This window comes from Macaca thibetana, chromosome 16, assembly GCF_024542745.1.
Source record: "Macaca thibetana thibetana isolate TM-01 chromosome 16, ASM2454274v1, whole genome shotgun sequence".
Taxonomy (NCBI): Eukaryota; Metazoa; Chordata; class Mammalia; order Primates; family Cercopithecidae; genus Macaca; species Macaca thibetana.
The window spans coordinates 13,792,129-13,814,124 of NC_065593.1; the positions used below are offsets into that span (position 1 = coordinate 13,792,129).

General features: G+C 53.3%; 3 protein-coding genes and 3 non-coding genes across 7 annotated transcripts; all 6 read right to left on the reverse strand.

The window, feature by feature from the left end:
• Nucleotides 1-885: 885 nt before the first annotated feature.
• CD68 (CD68 molecule) lies at nucleotides 886-20,608 on the reverse strand. Its single transcript, XM_050765374.1, has 7 exons — nucleotides 20,599-20,608; nucleotides 3,268-3,379; nucleotides 2,667-3,184; nucleotides 2,410-2,529; nucleotides 2,214-2,286; nucleotides 1,931-2,101; nucleotides 886-1,617 (listed from the first exon to the last, which is right to left on the reverse strand). The coding sequence occupies exons 2-7, from the start codon at nucleotides 3,314-3,316 to the stop codon at nucleotides 1,484-1,486; spliced, it is 1,065 nt and encodes a 354-aa protein (XP_050621331.1). The 5' UTR covers nucleotides 3,317-3,379; nucleotides 20,599-20,608; the 3' UTR covers nucleotides 886-1,483.
• EIF4A1 (eukaryotic translation initiation factor 4A1) lies at nucleotides 4,000-11,303 on the reverse strand. 2 transcript variants are annotated; one of them, XM_050765366.1, is made up of 11 exons: nucleotides 11,144-11,303; nucleotides 9,700-9,748; nucleotides 9,320-9,452; nucleotides 8,741-8,880; nucleotides 6,319-6,487; nucleotides 5,847-5,956; nucleotides 5,517-5,660; nucleotides 5,298-5,435; nucleotides 5,099-5,188; nucleotides 4,755-4,834; nucleotides 4,000-4,658 (listed from the first exon to the last, which is right to left on the reverse strand). In XM_050765366.1, exons 1-11 carry the CDS (start codon nucleotides 11,164-11,166, stop codon nucleotides 4,514-4,516), a joined length of 1,221 nt encoding a protein of 406 aa, XP_050621323.1. In that variant the 5' UTR covers nucleotides 11,167-11,303; the 3' UTR covers nucleotides 4,000-4,513. The 2 variants fall into 2 exon arrangements, with proteins under 2 accessions (XP_050621323.1, XP_050621324.1); XM_050765367.1 differs by lacking the exon at nucleotides 11,144-11,303 and adding an exon at nucleotides 10,463-11,018.
• LOC126940035 (small nucleolar RNA SNORA67) lies at nucleotides 4,904-5,043 on the reverse strand. Its single transcript, XR_007720560.1, has one exon. It is a non-coding gene; the product is annotated as a small nucleolar RNA SNORA67 (small nucleolar RNA).
• On the reverse strand, nucleotides 6,060-6,202 carry LOC126940082 (small nucleolar RNA SNORD10). The gene has a single exon (XR_007720599.1). It is a non-coding gene; the product is annotated as a small nucleolar RNA SNORD10 (small nucleolar RNA).
• On the reverse strand, nucleotides 9,151-9,285 carry LOC126940049 (small nucleolar RNA SNORA48). Its single transcript, XR_007720574.1, has one exon. It is a non-coding gene; the product is annotated as a small nucleolar RNA SNORA48 (small nucleolar RNA).
• Nucleotides 12,042-21,850, reverse strand: SENP3 (SUMO specific peptidase 3). The gene is made up of 11 exons (XM_050765328.1): nucleotides 21,444-21,850; nucleotides 19,920-20,645; nucleotides 18,841-19,080; nucleotides 18,638-18,749; nucleotides 18,111-18,258; nucleotides 17,934-17,981; nucleotides 16,700-16,777; nucleotides 13,472-13,609; nucleotides 13,201-13,284; nucleotides 13,032-13,082; nucleotides 12,042-12,578 (listed from the first exon to the last, which is right to left on the reverse strand). Exons 2-11 carry the CDS (start codon nucleotides 20,632-20,634, stop codon nucleotides 12,468-12,470), a joined length of 1,725 nt encoding a protein of 574 aa, XP_050621285.1. The 5' UTR covers nucleotides 20,635-20,645; nucleotides 21,444-21,850; the 3' UTR covers nucleotides 12,042-12,467.
• Between the last annotated feature and the right edge of the window lie 146 nt (nucleotides 21,851-21,996).

Consider the following 21,996-nt stretch of genomic DNA (forward strand, 5'->3'; position numbering starts at 1 on the left):
CGCTTGGGAAAGGGCACCTTGGACTACCTGGTGGGGGCGTTGTGCTTCGTTACCCAGCGCCGGGACGCCAACCCACGGTGCCCACCCGTTGCAAGATCACACGGATGTCTGCAGGCAGAGGTGGGGCTGCCCTTGTGGGGAAGTCTCTGGCTTTGGAGGCCGGTAGCCTCCCGGGGCTCGTACGGCTGGGGGGTGCTGCTCATCCTGGCTCCCAGGGATTGCGCCACAGCCTACTGTAAAGGGTGGGACTGGCGCTCACTTGTGGTGCAGGCTGTGGCCATCTGGGAGGCCCTTTCTAGAATCGGGACCTTGGCTGTCCTGAGAATGACTCGCCTCACCTCAAATACTGGGGGCATGAAGTTAGACTTGGCGGGTGGCCCTGTGTAAGGGGCATGCTGTTCCCAGGAGCCGCCAGTGGAGGTCAGAGTACCTACTGCTCCTGCTTGATTCAACCCCTTGCAGGTGGGATAGGAGCATCCCAGGTGCTTGCTGCGAGGGTTTAATCGGCTCTTCAGCTGGCCCTAAATACGGTGGACAGGACAGGACATTCTCATTGCTCAGGAGCCACTGGCGCTGCCTTTGGGAATGAAATTCCACAGCCTCGCACTCCTGGCTTTGTCTGTCTGCTGCATCTGAAACTGTAGGAGGGTCAGGAGGAAGGCTGCAGGGGCGAATGGCTCTACCGGCTTGCCAGCGATGGGGTACTGGAGCAGCCAGTGGCCCCAAGAGGAGGAAGGAAGGGAGGCACGGCAGATCCAACATCAGCTGTGCCAGGCTTTGGGGGGTAAACCCATGAGGCATCGTCACACATTGACATTTTCATCCCTCCTCAGCAGCTGCTTCCGGCTCGCTGAGACCCAGCCATGGAAAGCACAGAAAGGCATGTGACAAGAAACTCATGGCTTTTAATCCTGGCAGGACAAGGAAAACCCCAAGTCAAACATACGCATATATTTTGCTACTCTCCTCTTGGGGGGACAGTTCGTCACATTTAATAAAACTCTCTCCCCTCCCTCCTCCCAACTGCATTATCTCTTATTTATTTATTTGAGATAGTCTGGCTCTGTCGTCCAGTCTGGAGTGCAGTGGTGCGATCTTGGCTCAGTGGCACGATGTCGGCTCACTGCAACCTCCACGTCCTGGGTTCAGGCAATTCTGCCTCAGCCTCCCAAGGAGTTGGGATTACAGGCCAGCTGGGATTATGCCACCACACCCGGCTAATTTTTTGTATTTTTAGTAGAGATGGGGTTTCACCATGTTGGCCAGGCTGGTCTTTAAACTCCTGACCTCCAGTGATCTGCCTGCCTCAGCCTCCCAAAGTGCTGGGATTACAGGCATGAGCCATCGCGCCCGGCTCTATTTTAGTTCTTCAAGAAAGGGAAGGAAAATAACTTTGTCTTTGAGACAGTTGCATGTCAAGGAAATAAGGGACCCCCCCACCACACCCCAACCCCCTCAGTGCCCTGGGGTTTGAAGCAAATGCTCAGAGGGCCTGGTAGGCGGATGGGCGTCTCCGGACGATGCAGAAGGCAATAAGCACCAGGGCAAGGAGGCCAAGAAGAACCAGGCCGATGATGAGAGGCAGCAAGATGGACCGGTCACTGGGGCAGGAGAAACCTGGCGGAAGGATAGGGCAGGTAGGTATTACAGTGACATGGTGGTTGGGATGAAGGTGGGAGGAGGGAATGGGGGGATGCTAGGGAGTAGGAGATTGGTGAGGAGCTCACCGCAGTGACTCAGCGGTGACCAAAGGGGGAAACTGGCAGAATCTTGTAGAGGATGGGAGGACAGCTGCCCTATAGCCATGACAAGCTGGGAGAGGGAGGAGATTTGGGGGGTTAAGAAGAGAGATGAGTGGCTTATGGGCCTGGGGAAGGGGTTTTCAGTGTAGTGGGAGGATTCTAGGAGGGAAGGAGTAGGTAGGTCTTACTTTGCCCAAAGACCCCTGTGTGGGGCAGCTGAGCAGCCTGGAGCCTCAGGGAGAGCAGGTCGAGGTGGACAGCTGGTGAAAGAATGATGCTTGAGTTGCTGCAACTGAAGCTCTGGCCCAGGGGTGCTTGGAGATCTCGAAGGGATGCATTCTGAGCCGAGAATGTCCACTCTGGAGGAGTGAGGAAGGGTTAGATCCTGTCCACCTCCCTGGCCCCAGCTTAGTTCTTTCAGGAACCCTGGTGTCTAGTGGTAGCAATGAGAAAGGGAAGGAGGTTACTTACGTGCTGCGTGGGGGAAAGACACATTGTACTCCACCGCCATGTAGCTCAGGTAGACAACCCTCTGCTGGAGGTCCTGTGGGGCAAACAGGAAAGCAGGTGGCATCCCTCTTCACAGAGGAAGGGGTAGGGTGCAGGATTGGGAGGGGTGGGGCGCCGGGAGGCTGAGTGAGGGGTGAGACTGAGGTCATGGCTATACCTGCATGAATCCAAAGCTGAGGTGTCCATAGGGGAATGAGAGAAGCAGGTGGGGATGGGCACCCTCACAGCTCCCCTGGACCTTGGTTTTGTTGGGGTTCAGTACAGAGATGCCCCAGGCCTGCGGAAGTTAAAGATCAGAAGGTCACAAGATTGCATGCGATGCCAGCCAATATTCCCCATCCTGTCTTCCTTCTTCCCTCTGAGCCTATAGCCAGTCCTGCCTCCCTCCCCTCTCGTACCCATTTTTAGCTTTACCTCTCCTCCACCCTGGGTTGTGTACATGACTCGAATCTGAATCTGGGCTTGGAGGTGGACACAGGGCTGGGAACCATTGGTCCACATGTAGTCTCCAATGGTCTCCTTGGAGGCCGGGCTAGGACTCGGAGAGGGCGGAGGTGGTCCTGGGTGGGCAGAACTGGTGAGTCCTGGGCTGGTGGCAGTGCTGTTGCTTGTTGGATGAACTGTGGCATTTCCATGACTAGTGGTGGCAGGCCTGTGAGTGGCAGTTGAGGGTCCCTGGCTGGTGGCAGTGCTGTTGCTTGTTGGATGAACCGTGGCGTTTCTGTGGCTGGTGGTGGTGGGGTTGTGCGTGGCAGTTGTGGGTCTGTGGCTGGTGGTGCCTGTGGTGGTTGTCCTGTGAGTGGTGGTTTTGTGGCTCTTGGTAGTCCTGTGGCTGGTTGTTCCAGTGCTCTCCGTAGCCGTGGGTGTCACCGTGAAGGATGGCAGCAGAGTGGCCGATTTTTTGTGAGGACAGTCATTCCCTGTCCCCTGGGCTTTTGGCAGAGAGGAGATGGTTAGCCACCCAGGGGCAGCTCCCTCCCAGGGGCCCCCTCCCCTCAGCCTCCTTTCTCCTTACCTGCGAGTAGCCCCAGCAGGGCCCCCAAGAAAAGCACAGCCAGCCTCATGGCTGAACTACCTCACACCGAGTCCAGCGAGGCTGTCTGCACCAGTTGCTCAGCTCTACTCCCTCAGCCCTCTCTTGGAAAGGAGGAAATGAAAGTCTCACTTCCTGTACTGGAGATGATCCCACCCACAGCCTGACTCAGGGGCCTCAGCTCTAGCCATCTCTCTCTTAGTCATTAGTTTTTGTAATTAAGGTAGGGCACTGTTGGCCCCTGCTTCATCAGGGCAAAGTCAACAGGGTCACATGGGTACATGAAAGGGAGTCCTAGGGCAGTTGATCCATAGGGATCCATGTGTGAAACTCAGCAAAACTTGCTTGGCAGTTGTGGCAGGTGGCTATGGGAACAGCTGAGACCCAGGCCCCTCCCTCAGTGGTAGGGAAATCAGTGTCTCCACTCCCCTTTCCCCTGGACCTCGGGGCTGACCCCTGTACTTCCTCTTGGCTGAGGCACGTGAGGGGCTTGTGATCATCCACACCCAGCCTTTTACAGAGGGGCAGCACTCCAGTCAGCATCACCGTTCTCAGAGCCGAGAACATGGCTTTCCAGTGTCTGGGAACTCTTAGATGGTGACAAGAAAGCAACACAGCCCAAAGGTAACTATCTGCTGGCGAAGGGGGGAGCAGAGATGCACCCAGTAGCAGGTGGGAGAGGGAAGGGGAGGTAAGAAATGAGAAGCCCAAACAGGCAGTTTCCAAGTCATTTTATTCAGAATTTTGTGTTTGTTTCCTGAATCAATAAATACTATACAAAACAATGTAAAAATGGCTACCATTTTCTCTCCCCTGCTTCCCCCCACCTGGGGACAACCCCCTGGGCAACCTCACTCAGGGGTTTTAGGGGTTCTCCCTCCAGATTTGGTCCAGCAAATGAGGCTGAGTGACGTAGTCCCCTGAATCACTTTCAAAGGAGCTCAGCTGAGGTGAGGAGAGCCTCTGGGATCTGGAGGTTACTAGGTTAGGGAAATGGATTAGTGTTTTTTTGGGAGAAGAGCCGGCGCCTGGGGCAAGAGCCTACCCCAAAGAAAAGGGTGTCTAAAATGTTCACGGTTCCTTCTTTTTTTGCCTCAAAAAGTGACATTTATTCAAAGAAAAAAAATGACAAGATGTCCATCCCTTGGCTCCCTTCCCTCCCCCCTCCTGCTGCTCCTCAGCCCCCCGAGATTGAGCCCTGGCTGGGGCTGGGTGGCAGGACAACCCCTCAGATGAGGTCGGCAACATTGAGGGGCATTTCCTCAATGGAGGTGTTATAGAAGGTCTCGATGTCTCGAAGAGTCCTCTTGTCTTCTTCTGTCACCATGTTAATAGCCACACCTTTACGGCCAAACCGTCCACCTCGACCGATTCTGGAAAACAAGGAAAGGGATGAGGAACATCAGGAACTTTAGCCCAGGGAGGGCCAGGCGTGAGGGGGTGGAAGAGTGTTCCAGATCTACTCTTACCTGTGGATATAGTTTTCCCTGTTGGTGGGAAGGTCATAGTTGATGACTAAAGAAACCTGCTGCACATCAATGCCTCTGGCCTACATCAAGAAAGACAACTCTTCAGCATGTGCATGAGAGAACACCATCCCGAAGAGACACTCAGGCATCCATGTAGGCAGCCAAGGAAGGCGGAGGAAATAAGCATCCCTGTTCCTCAAAGGCCTTAGGCATGCCAGATTCTATTCCAAGCTGCTACTTTCCTGAGAGGGGCACTGGATGTCCCCTTGGAGAGGGAATCACCTTGGATCAGGAATCACCTTGGATCCTCCCTTCTGCCTTTCCTGTCAATTCCCTCTACTCACCAGCAGGTCAGTGGTAATCAAAACTCTGCTAGAGCCAGAACGAAACTCCCTCATGATCACGTCTCGTTCCTTTTGGTCCATATCTCCATGCTAGAAGAGAAAACAAACCAGGTAGGCACATAGGTTCCAGGAACCCTGGCTTCAAGTAGGACACTTCTGACCGGCAGACCCACAAGGGGCTGGCAGCAGGCAAACACACCATGGCAGAGACAGTGAAATCTCGAGCATGCATCTTCTCGGTGAGCCAGTCCACCTTCCTCCGGGTGTTGATGAAGATGACTGCCTGGGTGATGGTCAGCGTTTCATACAAGTCACATAGTGTGTCCAGCTTCCACTCCTGCAGGTGAGGGGACAAAAATCAGTCAGGGGCTATACCCAACAACTCACTACCAGGCCCGCCTCCTGCACTGGGCCCCACCTCTCGTTCCACGTTGATGTAGAATTGGCGGATACCCTCCAGGGTCAACTCTTCCTTCTTGACAAGAATCCGAATGGGGTCCCTCATGAACTTCTTGGTCACCTCAAGCACATCAGAAGGCATTGTAGCTGACAGCAAAACTACCTAGTGGAAAAAAAGGCCAGCCTTAGAGCAGTGGATCCTTCCCAAGGTCTGCTCCCTTCCCTAGCCACACCTAAAACTGAAGTGGATGCATAAAAAGGCTCAGGACAAGAATCCAGAGTTTGGTTCCCCTGGCACTTGATATTTTTCTTCCAGAATCATTAACGATTCAAGCAAGGCCGCCCTCACCTGGGTGTTGCTGTTGAGCTTTTGGAATATGTCATAGATCTGGTCCTTGAATCCACGGCTTAACATTTCGTCAGCTTCGTCCAGTACAAACATCTTGATGTATTTGGGAGCTAGAGAAGGAAAAAAAAACCAATATATAGCATATAATCAGGGAAATGTAGGAGAGATGTATCCAACTTTGTTGATAAAAAACAGAGAGGGGCCGAGTAGTCTGCTCTCAGAGTACAAAGACTGATCCTTTGCCCAGGACGTTCCCGCCAAGCCAGAAAACAGCCCTGGGAAGTAGGACACTGCCTGGGCTGCACTGGCAGGGAAGCCAGAGGCTCAGATGACACGCATGGGCTCCATCACAGAGCAGCTCTTCCCCAGAGGGAAACCAGCATCTGTGGGAATGACTTTGGCTTACACTGAAAGACTGGAAAGCATGCACAGGAGCGAAGTGACCCAGGGGTTGGAGAACAGAATTACTCACACAGGTATCTCCGGTTAAGCATATCAAACACTCGGCCAGGGGTCCCCACGATTATGTGGGGGGCTTCCATCTGCAGTTTCTGCACCTCAGCACGCACGTTGGTGCCCCCAATACAGGCATGACAGGAGGCACCCATGTAGTCTCCTAGTGCCATGACCACCTTCTGTATCTGAGCACAGAGAAAGATAGGTGCTCACATATTAGCTACAGCTGTGCCAGGCACCATTCTTTTTTTTTTTTTTTAGGCGGAGTCTTCACTCTGTCGCCCAGGCTGGAGTGCAGTGGCACCATCTCGGCTCACTGCAAGCTCCGCCTCCCGGGTTCGCGCCATTCTCCTGCCTCAGCCTCCCAAGTAGCTGGGACTACAGGCGCCCGCCACCGCGCCCAGCTAATTTTTTGTATTTTAGTAGAGACGGGGTTTCACCCTGTTAGCCAGGATGGTCTCCATCTCCTGACCTCGTGATCCGCCCGCCTCGGCCTCCCAAAGTGCAGGGATTACAGGCGTGAGCCACCGCGCCCGGCCGGCACCATTCTTAAATGTTTTTCATGTATTTATTCCTAACCAACAACTTTGGGGCATGCACTATTATTACACTCACATTCAGCTGAGAAACAGGCAGAGGCTAAAATCCACTTAAGATCGTGCTGTCAATAGGTGGCAAAGACAGGATTTCAACTCAGTCTGGTTCCTGAGTGTACAGTGATTCACAGTAAGGCCGCTCAGATAATTCAGTTTCTTACTCTAGATGTTTAGAACCCGTAACTTTCTGAAAGCTAATTTGACCAACGGCCTCGTCATGCAGCAACCAGTTTTGTTTTGTTTTTTTTGAAACAGAGCTTTGCTCATCGCCCAGGCTGGAGTGCAATGGCACAATCTCGGCTCACTGCAGCCTCCGCCTCCTGGGTTAAATTCTCCTGCCTGAGCCTCCCCCAAGTAGCTGGGATAACAGGCACATGCCACTACGCCCGGCTAGTTTTTATATTTCTAGTAGAGATAGGGTTTCACTATGTTGGCCAGGCTGGTCTCCAACTCCTGATCTCAAGTGGTCTGCCTGCCTCAGCCTCCCAAAGTGTTGGGATTACACAAGTGAGCCACCGCGCCCGGCCAGCAACCAGTTTTATTTTATTTTTATTTATTTATTTTTTTTTTTGAGACGGAGTCTCACGCTGTTGCCCAGGCTGGAGTGCAGTGGCGCGATCTCGGCTCACTGCAAGCTCCGCCTCCCGGGTTCCCGCCATTCTCCTGCCTCAGCCTCCTGAGTAGCTGGGACTACAGGCGCCCGCCACCGTGCCCGGCTAATTTTTTGTATTTTTAGTAGAGACAGGGTTTCACTGTGGTCTCGATCTCGTGACCTTGTGATCCGCCCGCCTCGGCCTCCCAAAGTGCTGGGATTACAGGCTTGAGCCACCGCGCCCGGCCCAGCAACCAGTTTTATAGAACAGGTGATGCATATCCATGTCCTATTGTACTCCTACCAGAGGACCAAAAGCTACGAGCCATGTTCACTCTGAGAAAACTGAGAGCCAAGTGCCTTAGAATGGAGCTCTGCTGTAACTTCTTACATTATCCACACCCAGAATAATCACTGCACCTGCCACAGAACATTTAAAAAACATGCTCTGAGCCTCAATACTCTAGTTGAGATGAGTGTCGCAGCATGACCCAGAAAAAGTCCAGCATTAGAATTGTGTGTGCCCCCGGCATGAAACAGCTCTAGGCATTAAGCCAAGGTGAAAAAAGGACTGTCCGGCTGGGCGTGGTGGCTCACACCTGTAATCCCAGCACTTTGGGAGGCTGAGGCGGGTGGATCATGAGGTTGGGAGACCGAGACCATCCTGGCTAACATGGTGAAACCCCATCTCTACTAAAAGATACAAAAAAATTAGCTGGGCATGGTGGCAGACGCCTGTAGTCCCAGCTACTTGGGAGGCTGAGGGCAGGAGAATGGAGTAAACCCGGGAGGCGGAGCTTGCAGTAAGCTGAGATAGCACCACTACACTCCAGCCTGAGTGACACAGACTCTTGTCTCCCAAAAAAAAAAAAAAAAAAACCAAACATAAAAAACCAAACAACACAACTGTCCACTGTCCATCTGCTCTGACTACCATAATAGCACCCCCACCACTGAGGTGTCTCTTAGCCCATGGTGATGGTGCTTATTCAGAACACAGCCACCAAACTTGCCCAGCCAGCCAGGCTTCACCCAAGAGCCTTCCCATTTGACTCAGGAAATGGGTGGAGGAAGTGATGGTTACATTTGGGTAAGAAATAGCTTCTAATTAACCCAGCAGGTCTCGAGAGCGTTAGGGCACCCATCTCTCTTCCTCCCAAGGTGGTGATCAGAGAACACTTCTCTGGTCCTTGGATTATGCCCATCATCCCTAAATCAGCCTTTAAGGAGGGAACAGAAACCACTCTTACCTGCTGAGCCAATTCTCGAGTGGGTGCCAGGACCAAGGCCTGGGTGGCTTTTAGATCTAATTCGATCTGCTGCAGAATTGATATGGCAAATGTGGCCGTTTTCCCAGTCCCAGATTGGGCTTGAGCGATCACATCGTAACCTAAACAAACAAATTAGGAGTTAAATGTGGTAAAGAGTATACACTTTGGGATATTCAAGTCGTAGGTGAATGAGACCAATAAGCAACCAATGAACCAAGCATTTCATGGCTCACAAACTACCTTACCAGTCAACACAGTTACACAATGAGAACCAGATAGAAACAAGGACCAGTTATTAACTCGTCTAGTGTTGCACACCAAGCTGGACTAGAACTATGGCTGCAGAGACAAGTGTAAGCTGGCTACAATACCACCTCTTTAAAGGAAACGTATGTGTCCAAGGCATGAACCAGGCATGGGCACAGATCAGAAGCCAAGCTGGGATGAACAAGGAGTTGCTTTGTCCCTGGCTGATATGAGATGGGCACCACCAACCAGATGCCACTCTACCCAGGTCAGGGACAGTCCAGAATGTCTTCTGGTACTGAGAGTTCTCACCCTTGATACAAGGTAGAATGGCTCGCTGCTGGATGGCAGACGGCTTCTCAAAACCATAGGCGTAGATGCCACGGAGAAGAGACTCTGAAAGGTTCATGTCATCAAAGCTGTCAACAATCTCATTCCAGTTACTCTATGGGATGCAAAGAAATTAAAGTTTGAGTCGTGGAAAAGGTGAGGCTGAGCTGTAGTCCCAGAGCGAACAGGATTTGGCGCCTACTAACCAAAGCCTCAAAGCTTACAACCCCTCCTCCCTTTAGGGAAACCAGCTGCTTCTAGATGGGCTGGGAAATCAATCTAAGATGCCACTCTAACTCTATACAGCTGTAAGGCTGAGAGTTGTAATGGGGGAGGACACAATTTCATTTGTCCAGTCTCACCTCGATGACGCCTTCAGGCTCCATCCCATCGGGGCCATTGTCTCTGGATCTGTTGGTTTAAAGCACAAATTTTGTCCCCTGCCAGACCGAAGCACTCAGAAATCCTGACAACCGGGCTGTGTCAGGAGTGGCCTGCATGATGCCATCAACCTGCTCTTCCAGATCCAACTCCCACCGTTTCCCAAAAGGTACCCAGAGGAGGAGTATCTATAAAACTGCGTGAGGCCTTTGCCCCATGCAGGCAGCGGCTCAGGCCAGGCAACCCCCGACATAAGGGGGACCCTTTCTGAAGACAGGCTGGCAGGCGTGCCGCTGCGCTCACGGCGCCCAGAGGTGGTGCTTGCCGCCAGGTCCACGTGGGCCCGACCCAGCCGCTTAAAGCCCCAGCGCGTGCACCTCCCACCACAGCACCAGCGCGCCGGAAGTCCCGCCCTTCACCTCCCAGATCGGAGGGTAGGACATCCCCTTCCCCCCACGTCATCCCGCCCGCGCCCTCCCCCACTCCCTCCAGCCGAACCCCCCCTTCGCGTTGCCCGGATGTGGGAGGCCGCGGGCGGTGGCGGCCTCGCGCACAATGAGCCCAAGCCGAGCTAGCAAAGGGGGAGATTGCACAACACTTAGAAGCGAAGCAGACTGGGGGAGGGGAACGCCTCAAGCCACCATGTGCTCGCTCCCTCGACCACCCGGCGGCGTCTCCCACCCCTCCATGGAACAATCCACCTCCCGCCCGCCCCCGTCGCGAAGTAGCGTCGCCCTCCCGTACCTCAGGCCGCTCACCCCCGAAGTAAAGTGGACCTGCCCATCCGCAGTTTGCCAATAGCCCGGCTTGTGCGGCAAAATGGACCCGCCCGCCCGGCGCCGGGTGGGCTCCTGGTGCCTCACGCGGCCGCTCCTCGGGGTTAGGCTCAGTCCTGGCCGTCAAGAAAACCAGCACACTGAACGGCCGGTTTCTTCTCCCCGACCCGTGTTTTAGCCGCGACGATGTGACTGGATCTGAGGACCAGGCACCCCCGCCTCTCGCGAGTGGTACCGTCAGAATCCTCCGGAACCCCGCGCGCCGTCCCTCCCCCGGCACAGGGAGACAACCGGACCTGCCGGCTCTGGGCCACACACAGTGGCGGCCGCCTCCACCTTTCTTTCCCACGCCAGGTAGCCACCCAGTCTCGCCACTCAGCGCCGGGGCTTCGCGCACGGCACCGCCTCGGGTCAAGGCTCGTAACAAACTTCGCAAGCCTGACCCTAGCCGGGCTGTCCCTGCCCTCCGCTTCGACCCTGGTGGCCGCGGAGGCGCGTGGATCTTCCCCCTCGCCCCCCCAGGTCGGACCTCCCCCCCGGCTCGGTTTCCCCCGCAACCCTGCTGGGCCTCTCAGCTACCCCCAGCGGGCCTGTCGGAAGGGGGGCGGAAAGGTAAGCAGCCACAATCTCTTGCAAATGTCTTTCTTACCGGGAATCCTGGCTCGCAGACATGATCCTTAGAAACTAGGGCGGAGTGCCCGCCTATCGACAACTTATAGAGCGCCCGACTCCGCCCCGGCCATCGCATTGGCTTGGCTGCCCCGGCCCCGCCTGCCGGCGCTCAGCAACTCGGCGTGACGTTAGTTCCTAGGCGCTTTGGCATGCAGCCACCATTGGATAACTCGAACGCCTATCAAGGTGAAGGCCCGCCCCGCAGCCTCATTGGCTGGAGGGCCCGCCTTTCTCGCCGGTACGGAAGTGACATACAGGAGTCAGGCCTCGAGGCCTGGCAGCCATCTTGGGGCCCTGAACTCTCACACGTGCGGAGGCGACAGTGCCTTGGTCATGTGGCTCCGTAGGCCCTATCACGCAAGGGGGGCGAGGTCTCAGCCTCCAGAGGCTTCCGGGCTCTGGGGGTTATCACTTCCCTTTACTTCTGCTCCCGGTCCCCACTGGACTCAAATGTTAATTTGTTTTCCCCTGTAGCAAAGATGGATTCGACACCGCCTGGACGTGTGCCAAGGATGAAGGAATCAAGAGCGATATCCTAGGGACAGGAGGATTCCCCTGGCTGGAGGATGGAGGGATGAAAGAAAACTGTAAAGGGCTTTGGGGTACTATCATGAATCCTGGCTGGTCCCCTCCCCAGTCCCTTGTGTCCAGTTCCCCAGCTTCCCTCTCGGACGCCCTTATTCTTGAGGCATACCTACTTTCCCTCCTTCCTCCCCTCTGCTCCTATCTGGGGGATTTGTTTGGGTGAAGACATGGTGTTGGCAGTGTCTGAGCCAGGGATGGAAAGCTGACCCCTTTAGTCTCAAGAGCCTGGCTGGAAGGTCTGAGCTAAGCATCCACTAATTTGAGGCCCTTTAAGGAAGACCACCACTTAAGTATCAACAAAGGATCCTTTATTGACCAGAGCAGGACCGTGGCATTTATATATATATATATATATATATAAAAAAGTTTGAGGATCTGGCAGGCAGTGATGCTATTGCCCACCCACCACCCCCAGCACTGATTTCCTGCTCCCTGCACGGGGAAAGGGGAGGATGACTGCTCCACCCAGGCCACAGGGCCACACTCCCCTGCAAACAGAGGAAGAAAGGGGCTTTTCTGTAGCCACCCCCTGCCCATCAAAAATCAACAGGTATTCTCTCAAAGAAAAAAAAATACAGAAATTGAAACATTTAAATATGAAAAACCAAAGGGAACTGAGTGGGAAGAGGCGAGAGGGGAAAGGGACTGGAGTTTCCTGGGAAGGGACTCCTATGTCCCCCTTCCCATTAATGGGCTTGGGGTCTGGGGTACGAGGCTCACACAGTGAGTTTGCAGTGACACAGCTCCTTGTAGATCTGCCGACGAAGTTTGGGCATGTCCTGCTGGGTGAAGCTGAATGGCTGAGACAGGGCCAGATGCTTGCAATACTGGGTGTTAACAAAGCAGGCCATGAGAAACCCCCTGTGTCAGGACCTGTGCTACACATTTCATATTAGATGTGTCTCCATCTTTCAGAGAACATGCCCACTTCACATACAAAGGGAGTCAGGGTCCCATAGCCTGGGGTTCAAAAACAGCCTGACTCTAAAGCTAATGTTCCTACTTGGTACACGATAGAATGTTTTAGATGGAGAAAATACACTGAGTTGGAGGTTAGCAGGGAGCTCTATCAAGGCCAGAGGCCCAAGACCAGACACCCAGTCCCAATGTGGGATGAAGAAGCCCAGAAGAGGACCAGTGAAGCCAGGGTCTTGGTGTTCTAAAACAGATTACTTCCTGCTCCACAACTATGAGCCAAATGAGGGGATACAGAACAGCCTCCCAACCCTTTAACCCAACTGACTTCAGAGCTAGAGGAGGTGGCCCCATCATCTGCTTACCTGCAACACAAAAGCACCACAGTCACTGTCATTATTCTGCCTGGCCACATTCTAGAGAAGAGAAAAAAGGCAGGCCCTTCACATGGAGACTCCCAGGGGTAAGGCTTCAATTTCTGCCTTCTACCACTATCCCCACCAACACCCTATACCCCTTCCTCAGGAAACTCACCATTTTGAAGTAACCTTTCCAGCCCTGGTGGAAATCCAGTCGGTCTTTCTTTACCGCCTCTGCCTGCAGATACTTGGCAATATGCTACGTGGGTGGGGAGAGAGAGAAAGTGATGCCCTGAATCTCCCAAATGAACACAGTATGGTGGGTAGTGGTGGCAGACATCACGCCCAGGTCGCCCCTCAAAGGCCCAAAGCCCACCCTTCTTCCTGCAATGCCTTGCCACTGCATCTCCCCACGTTTTGCCCATCTCTCTCCTACCCCCTCAAACCTTAGGGCAGCGGCGGTTTAGGGTACGCTGCGAGTCAAAATAGGTGATGGTGCGTCGCCTCACATCGACAGAGATGAGGGACCAATGCACCTCCAGGTGGATGGGGATTAGCAGTAGCTCCTTATTGAAGATGTCCACCTAAAGAGACAGTGCCACAGGTCAGGTACAACACACAGAAGTCTTGCCTTTTGCCATGAAGGTTCTAGAGAGGAACAGAGACACAGGCAAGGGAGCCAAGTGAAAGAACAGAAGACCCAGGCCCTAGATCGTGGGCAAGCTCAGGATCTGCATGTTTCGGCTCTTCGGGGTAAGGGAGGAAGGTCGGACAATGGAGGTGACAGCAGAACGAACACTTGAGAATCCATAATGGGCAGGCACTTTTCACACTTTAAAGGGAGAAGTACTTAGCTGCTAAGAACCCAGGCCCAGGATTCTGCAGCTTGCCAGAATTCAAATCCAGCTCCTCCATTTACTGGCTTATGACTGGGCAACCTACTTAATAATCTTCTATACCTCAGTTTCCTTATCTGCCAGAGAGTGAAAATAGTAGTACCTACACCTCATCCATTTGTTATGAGGATTAAACTAGTGAATATTCATAATACACTTAGAACAACATACAGCACAAAGTAAACACTCAGTTAATGCTCATAACAATCCTACCAGGAAGTTCTCACATTCAACCTAAGAGATGAGGAAATTGCAGCTTGGAAAGTAGTGACTTGCACAAGGTCATAAAAGAAAGAAATGACAGAAGTGGGACTCAAACTCAGTATGAAGAAGGCAAACACGTTTTGCACTGTGTGTCACCACCCTTCCCTCTACTGGGAGAAGTGGAAGAAGATCCCTGAGGGTGTAAGCTCTTGAATTTGAGGACTGAAATTAAGGAATGCTAGAGCCAATCATCCTGCCTAGCTGTAGAAATTTCCTGGCCTTTGAATGGGAGGGCAGGGAAACCACAGAACTCTTGACTTTCCTCCCGCAACCTGTTCCTCTTCCACTTTTCCCGTTACATAGGCCAAAAACCTAGGCATCATCCTCCACTTCTATCTTTTTCTTCGTTTCCCACATCCAACCTGTGGAGGAAAAAACAAATCTTTCCTACTATACTCTCACAACACAAAATACTTCTGTAACCTGTGGTCACCAAGAAGTGTGTGGGGCTTTCTCTCCACCAATGACCAAGCAAGCAATTTTGCAGTGGACACAGCTGGGTATCCCCCAATTCAATTCCAACGCTATCTACCTGGAGATAATGTGTCACAGGTTTAGGGCTCAGTCTCACAAGGCTGCCCCCAATTCTGATGTCAGTCCTAAGCCCCAGGTTTTTTTTATCTGTGCTTCTCATCAACTAGTTAGATCAGCATTCCCATGACCGCCTCCCTGAATTTGATTAATTTGCTAGAGCAGCTGACAGAACTCATGGAAACACATTTACCAGTTTATTACAAAGGGTAGTACAGAGTACAGATGAAAAGATGCACAGGGCAAGGTACTGGGAAGAGGCCTAGAGGCCATGAAAAGATGCACAGGGCAAGGTACTGGGAAGAGGCCTGGAGGCCATCCTGCGGGAACCTCCATGCCTTCAGTTATCTAGAATGTCTCCAAACTCCTCCTCTCGGGGTTTTTTTTTTTTTCGTTCTTTTTTGAGAAAGAGTCTCACTCTGTCACCCAGGCTGGAGTGCAGCAGCACTATCTCCGCTCACTGCAACCTCTGCCTCGGGGGTTCAAGCGATTCTCCTGCCTCAGCCTCCTGGGGACTACAGGCACCCACCACCACGCCCAGCTAATTTTCATATTTTTAGTAGAGTCAGGGTTTCACCATGTTGGCCAGGCTGGTCTCAATCTCTTGACCTTGCAATCTGCCCGCGTCGGCCTCCAAAAGTGCTGGGATTACAGGCCTGAGCCACCGCGCCCGGCCGCTTTCAGGTTTTTAGAGGCTTCACTACTAGGCATGAGTGATTGCTTTAACCTTCGGCCCCTTTCCCCTCCCTGGAAGCTGGTGGGGGTGAAGCTGAAAGTTCCAACCCTCTAATCATGAAGCCACCTAAAGGGGCTAGCCATGAATCAACTCATCAGCATACAAAACACACATCACTGGAGATTCCAAGGATTTTACAAGTGGAATGCCAGGAGCCTGGTCAGGAGACCAAATATGTATCTCTCAGTATCACAGAGCCTGTCAGTCCTACTGGTTTTACTTGTAAAATGTATCCTACGTAAAACTACTCTCTCTCTCTTCCTTTAGCACTCCAGTTCAAGTTTCTCACCTGGACTACTGTGCTCTGTTCCTGCTTCCGTTCTTGCCCCCCTTTCAATCTATCATTGAAACAGGAGTTTAAAACAGAAAACTCAATGGCTTCTCAGTATACGCACAATACAACCCCTCCTCAGCCTGCTGTATATGTCGTATGTCCTACATGATCTACTCTGACCGAATTTTGTATCGGTCTCCCTTTGCTCACTCTGTGCCAACTACACAGGTCACCCCCACAAGCCCTCTGTTCTTTTCACTATGGGTCTTGTGTACTTGCTGGTCCCTTTGCCTAAACACTCCTCTCCCATATCTGAAAATGGCTGGCTGCTCATCATTCAAGTCTCAGCTATGAGAGGCCTTCCTAGACCACCCAATCTAAAGTACCCACTTTCCACACTCCCAGTACTCTGGGTTTTTTTTTTTTTTTTTTTTTTTTTGAGACAGTTTTGCTCTTGTTGCCCCAGGCTGGAGTGCAATGGTGGGGGGTCTCGGCTCACTGCAACCCTCTGCCTCCCAGGTTGATGCAATTCTCCTGCCTCAGCCTCCCGGAATAGCTGGGCTTATTAACAGGCCATCTGCCACCACACAGGGCTAATTTTTGTATTTTTAATAGAGACAGGGTTTCTCAATGTCGGCCAGACTAGTCTCGAACTCCTGACCTCAGGTGATCCACCCAAGTTGGCCTTCCAAAGTGCCGGGATTACAGGCGTGAGCCACTGCACCCGGCCTCACATTACTCTGTTTTGATCTGCCCACAGCACTTATCGCTAGCTGCAATTTAACTGTATTCTCACTCCACAAGGGCAAGTTTTCCTTATTTAATACTGTATCTTTAGTGCCTACACACACAGGAGACGTTTAATCTTTGACAGACTGAATGAACACAGTCAGGGAAAGGGCTCATAGAAAACAAGACTCTCATTCTTTAGAGGCAAAGGCATTACACAAGTAGATGTCAATTCAAAACTCACGTTTTTGGTCCACCTTTTCACCCCATCATAACCCTTGGTACGGAGTTTATCATAGAAGAAACTATTGAAGAAATGCACCTGTGCCAATGACACAAAAAAGCTCAATGGAATTAAAAGACTTCAGACTCTCCCACTAAGTCTCCCCTCCTCAGTCCACTGACAGTAAAAACAAATTCTGGGTTTTTGGGTTTTTTTTCTTTTTTTTGGTAGAGACAGGGTCTCACTATGTTGCCCAGGTTGGTCTCAAACTCCTGGCCTCAAGCAATCTGTCTGCCTGCCTGCATCAGCCTCCCAGAGCATTGAGATTATAGACATGAGTCAACAAACCAGGCTTTTTTTGTTTTGTTTTGTTTTTTTGAGGCAGGGCCTTGCTCTGTCGCCCAGGCTGGAGTGCAGTGGCATGATTTCGACTCACTGCAACCTCCGCCTCCCGGGTTCAAGCAATTCTCCCGCCTCACCCTCCCGAGTAGCTGAGACTACAGGCACCCGCCACTACACCCAGCTAACTTTTTCGTATTTTTAGCAGAGACGAGGTTTCACCATGTTGGCCAGGCTGGTCTCGAACTCCTGACCTCAGGTGATCCCTCTGCCTTGGCCTCCCAAAGTGCTGGGATTACGGGGATGAGTCACCACACCCAAACTTGTTTTGTTGTCTTTTCTTTTTTTTTTTTTTTTTTAAGACAGAATTCTGCTCTTGTTGCCCAGGCAGGAGTGCAATGGCGTGAGCTCGATTCACCGCAACCTCCGCCTCCCAGGTTCAAGCAATTCTCCTCCCTCAGCCTCCTGAGTAACTGGGATTACAGGCATGCGCCACCATGCCCAGCTAATTTTATATTTTTAGTAGAGACAGGGTTTCTCCATGTTGGTCAGTCTGGTCTTGAACTCCCAACCTCAGGTGATCTGCCCGCCTTAGCCTCCGAAAGTGCTGGGATTACAGGCACGAGCCACCATGCCTGGCAGCCTTTTTTGTTTTTTTAACCTTGTTTTACAATAGGATCCCATCCCGATTCTTGGGGCTGGCCATACGGAAAAACACTAAATACCGGCAGAAAGGAAAACAACTGATACATCCAGGGCCAAGATTACAGATTTGAAATTAATACACTACCACTACCACCTCTCTCCCTGAAACAGAGACCCTCTCTATGTAAAATGAAAAGGATGAAAGGAGCTTAAAAAGCTGCTTAAAACTGCAGAAGTTCTTCTGGGTACTGACCTATCTGGTTGGGCCTACCTTTTCAGGGACTGTGTCCATGACCAGGTCTCCATACATGTTCATCACCTGGGGAGAAGATGGGAGGCAGCTTGCCATGGAGGGTGCGGCATGGGTACAGGGCTCCCCCATGCAGAGGGCCCCAGACACCCTGCTCCCTGAATCCCCTCTCAGGCCTGTTTCTCTACCCTTTCTCACCTGGTCATTGAGCCAGTTCTGTCCATACAAGGTCCCCAAGTCATCCATGGTCAGCACATGCCGCTTATAGGCCACACGGAAGCCCCTCACCATGGCATTGCCTGGCATCCGCTGGTATGACTGGATCAGCTGCAACACCAGGCTCTTCCTGAGTAGGCCAAGGGTGGAGTCACACAAAAGTTGATGCAGCTGGGGCACACAGAAATACCTACTACTCCCTAGAATACAAATTCTAACTGACCCCCTTTTATTCGGCTCATGATGGGTCCTTCTGAGGACCCGCGAAAGGCCCACTGCCCAGAAAGAAGAACATGACTACTCAAGTAGAACATGTCAGGGTCCCAGGTAAAGACTCTCCCATCAGCTTCCAAGGACTCGGCACCTTGCCTGCAGAGTCCTCCCCTTCAGCTCTAGCTTCCTCCTCCCCCAAGTACAGCCCTATGGGAGAAAAGGCAGCAGTATTCTCTCTACGTCCCTACGTCCCTGAGGCCCCAGCCCTCCTTTGAAGGAGGGCTTTCAAGCCTCACCTGGAAGGCGTGGAAAACTCCTGCTGGAAAATGTCCTCCAATTTCTCCACTACCTCATCAGTGCTGAGGGGTATGAGGCTGCCATATGTTTGAAGGAATTCGTCCAAGATGCCTGGTGGAAAGGGAGAGAGGAGGGGTAAGGCCTCCAGACTTTACTTTAGGAGTGGGTGGAGGCAGAGGCTAGTTGCCCAAGGGCTCCTTACTCTGTACGCAGGTCACATGCTCCTCTCGCAGGGGGCTATGCTGGCCGGCTTTCTCCCCAGGCCTCTCTGCCTCTTCTGCCATGCCCAAATCTGAGCCCTGAAAAAGCTCCTGGGCCACATGGTCCCCGATGCTGCACACATTGCTGATGAGGATGCTGGCATCAGGGGGTGCCAAGCTGCGCTCCCCTTCTGGCCCAGATGGTCCCCCAAAACCGTTGGGCAGAGTACATGAAAGGAGGCCTATAAGGCAGGGGAAATGGAATGGGCATGAGAGATTGGCCTAGGGGAAAGGACAATGGAATGCACACGGTTAACTCATGCACGCAAAGAAGACCGCGAGAAGGATACACTGAAGCAGAATCCACCAATGTCAATCCCACTCCAAGAAACAGGGACCCCATAAGCATGAGATAAACATGTCCAAGAGATTCTACAGGGACGGAGAGAGTTCCTACTCATAGACAGAAGAAAGAAAAAGGATTAGCAATTAGACATGAAAACTTCAGGGATATTTGTCACCACTATATGCCAAACACCTAGCACAGCACCCAGCATATTGTAATGGCTCAATGAATAGTTGAATATGTAATAAAGACGTAGAGAGCCTGAAATTGTTTGGCTGGAGTTCTCTGAAAGGGAAATATTATTTCACAACTGTAAGATGATGTACTCCACTACCGGGAGAGATCCCATCCCACCACTGTGGGAGTGGTGCTCTCTGGAGATGTACACACAGGGGTTCTTATACTGACAGGCCGAGGAGGGATTTCGCGTGGACAGGATTTTTCTAAACCACAGCTCCCCTTTCGCATCTGCGCTCAAGACCACAGGATACCTACTTAGGGAATCTGTTTCCTAGTTCTGACTGGGAAACAGCCAGGCTCACTCCCAAGCTTACTTTCTGCTCAAAGTGGGGCTTAATGGAGATATTCTGCAGCTCTTCTGGAGCTGTCACTCTGCCATCCTACTTTCCCTAAGCCCAACTCTCACCATGGCAACAGGCTCCTGGTGCTCCAGGCTCTTATCCCTCCCTAACCCCTTTCCCCCCATCCCCACCTCACACCCCTTTCCCACCTTACCCGAGTCAGGGTCCAGAGGAGACTTTGGAGTCCACCTGAGTCCATCTTCCTCCATGGGGGGCCCAGAGGGCACTGGTGGAGACCCTCTCACCCCATCCTCAGCCATGAGAGCACCTAGCAGACCCAGCCGGGGTGGAGGTGGCCCCCGGGGAGAGTCAAAACGACAACAGGGGGATGGCACCTGTGGCGTCGCACCCCCTTCCTGGGGTGAAAGATGGTTCTTGGGGTGTGCGAGGCCCCGCCGCCGACCCCGGTGGCGCCCCCAAAGCTTCCAGTGGAATGTCAGCGAGGTGCTTTTTGAGTAGAGCAGCATCCGGAAGGCTCTCATGGCTCGACGGCGGCGCTGTGAGCAGGTTTTTCGATGAGTGGGGCGGGAAGGGCGGGGCCGCTGGGAGGTTCCCAGCTGACTCCATCTGGGGGGCAGCCTCCAAGCTGCCACTTCCTCCTCTTCATCTTCATCCTCCTCCTCCTCCTCTTCCTCCTCTTCTTCACTTGCTGAGGCATCAAAAGAGGGTCGGGGGACAGGGAGGCGTCTGGCTGGCACTGTGGTCCCTGACCCAGGATCTGGCCCAAACCCTCCACCTGACTTGAGTCGGGGTTTGGGAGGTGGGGGCCAACGAAGACGCTCCCGCCTGGGACTTGAGTAAGCTGGGGGTATGCCGGGTCCAGGAGGCTCAGGCCCCCAGGACCCGGTCCCTTGTATAGTCTCTTTCATCTTCCAGTACCCTGAAAAACAAAGATCAAGAATGTCAAAATCTAAGCATCACGCCAGCGCAGATCCTGCCTCTCTTCCTGGCCATGCCTCCTCTGGATTCAGATGCAAATAAAGAAAAGCAGAAAAACGCAAAACTTCAAACTTAAGATCTTCCCAGTTAACGCAATCCACAAGGGGCCCTTTAGGGTCTGTGCCATCATCTCTCCCCAGTTCAGCGACAAGGGAAAATGGCTAAGCACCAGGCCTCAGAAATCTTATTTCTAAGATCCCCAGGCCAAACCCAATAGCAATACCTGGTTCTACGTCTTTATTTTAATACCACCTGGGCTGTCCTTTGAGGGCCCAATAAGGGCAATTTCTTTCCTCAGGGACATGATAACCGTGGTAACTGAGGAGAATGCAACTTGCACGTGGAAACTGTGGGCTGGAGTGGGAGTTCTCTAACACCCTGGATGAACGGGGGGCGTGGGAAGGCTGCGGTCATCTCAGGTGCGGATGCCAAGGCTATGGTTCAGGGGCAGAGGCTGATGAACGGGGAAGCACTTTGAAGGAAACTTAAAGGGAACTGAATGAAGGCGCTGGGACAGAACGGGGCGCACGAGCCAGGCTGGGTCAGCCCCCTCCTACTTCATCCTCGGGGACCAGAATGCAACCCGGCACCAGTCCGGTGCCACGGGCTTGGATGGCTGGGCGCACACGGGCCTTAAGAAGCCCTTTTGCGGGCCTCTGGGCCCCGGTTGGGTGGAAGCGAGGCCCAGGAATGGGAGAGGCCAAGGCAGGGCTGGGGGGAGGGGAGGGGGCGTCCTCACCGCGAGCGGGGAAGCCGGGCAGACGGGCCCGAGGGCGGGCGTCTCCGGCCTCAAGCTTCCCGGCTCATCTCTCCGGCGACGGCGGCGGCCCCGCCACTCCTGCTGTCTTCAGGCGCAGCCGTCTCAATTCAGGATTCCAACGCTTCTGGGCCGCGTGCCGCGCCGCCGAACACCCCGCCGCGCCGCCTCTGGCTCTGCTTCAGCTTCAGCTTCCACCTCCACCTCCGCCACCGCCACCGCCACCACCAGCACCACCGCCACCACCAGCGCCACCGCCGCCGCCACTCCTCCCCCCCTCCTCCTCCTTCCCCTCCCGCGAGCCCCGGGCCCACCGGCAGTGGCGGCGCACGATTAGTACGTCACACCCGGCGAAGAGCGCCGGCGCGGCCACCAAGCGCCCAGTCCCGCCTACCCGAGGACGCCGGCGCCACGGGACCGGCCCGCCCACAGCGGTACACAGGACTGCGCCTGCGCACATCTGCCTCCCGGCCGCGCGTGGCGTCCCAGCCACTTTCCCTTTTGCGCCGCGCTCTGTCTTCTGCGCTCTCGCCGG

Excerpts from the sequence above, each read along its gene's own strand:
- CD68 (XM_050765374.1), bottom strand. The coding sequence starts at position 3,316 with ATGAGGCTGGCTGTGCTTTTCTTGGGGGCCCTGCTGGGGCTACTCGCA. Across the intron at positions 2,287-2,409 it reads TCAGCTTTGGATTCATGCAG|GACCTCCAGCAGAGGGTTGT; the intron begins GTATAGCCATGA and ends TTTGCCCCACAG. Across the intron at positions 1,618-1,930 it reads CACAGGGGTCTTTGGGCAAA|GTTTCTCCTGCCCCAGTGAC; the intron begins GTAAGACCTACC and ends TCCTTCCGCCAG.
- EIF4A1 (XM_050765366.1), bottom strand. The coding sequence starts at position 11,166 with ATGTCTGCGAGCCAGGATTCCCG. Across the intron at positions 8,881-9,319 it reads CATTCTACCTTGTATCAAGG|GTTACGATGTGATCGCTCAA; the intron begins GTGAGAACTCTC and ends TTGTTTGTTTAG. Across the intron at positions 6,488-8,740 it reads CTCGAGAATTGGCTCAGCAG|ATACAGAAGGTGGTCATGGC; the intron begins GTAAGAGTGGTT and ends CTCTGTGCTCAG.
- SENP3 (XM_050765328.1), bottom strand. The coding sequence starts at position 20,634 with ATGAAAGAGACTATACAAGGGACCGGGTCCTGGGGGCCTGAGCCTCCT. Across the intron at positions 17,982-18,110 it reads AGAACTGGCTCAATGACCAG|GTGATGAACATGTATGGAGA; the intron begins GTGAGAAAGGGT and ends TCTTCTCCCCAG. Across the intron at positions 12,579-13,031 it reads GTGGTGCTTTTGTGTTGCAG|TATTGCAAGCATCTGGCCCT; the intron begins GTAAGCAGATGA and ends GTTAACACCCAG.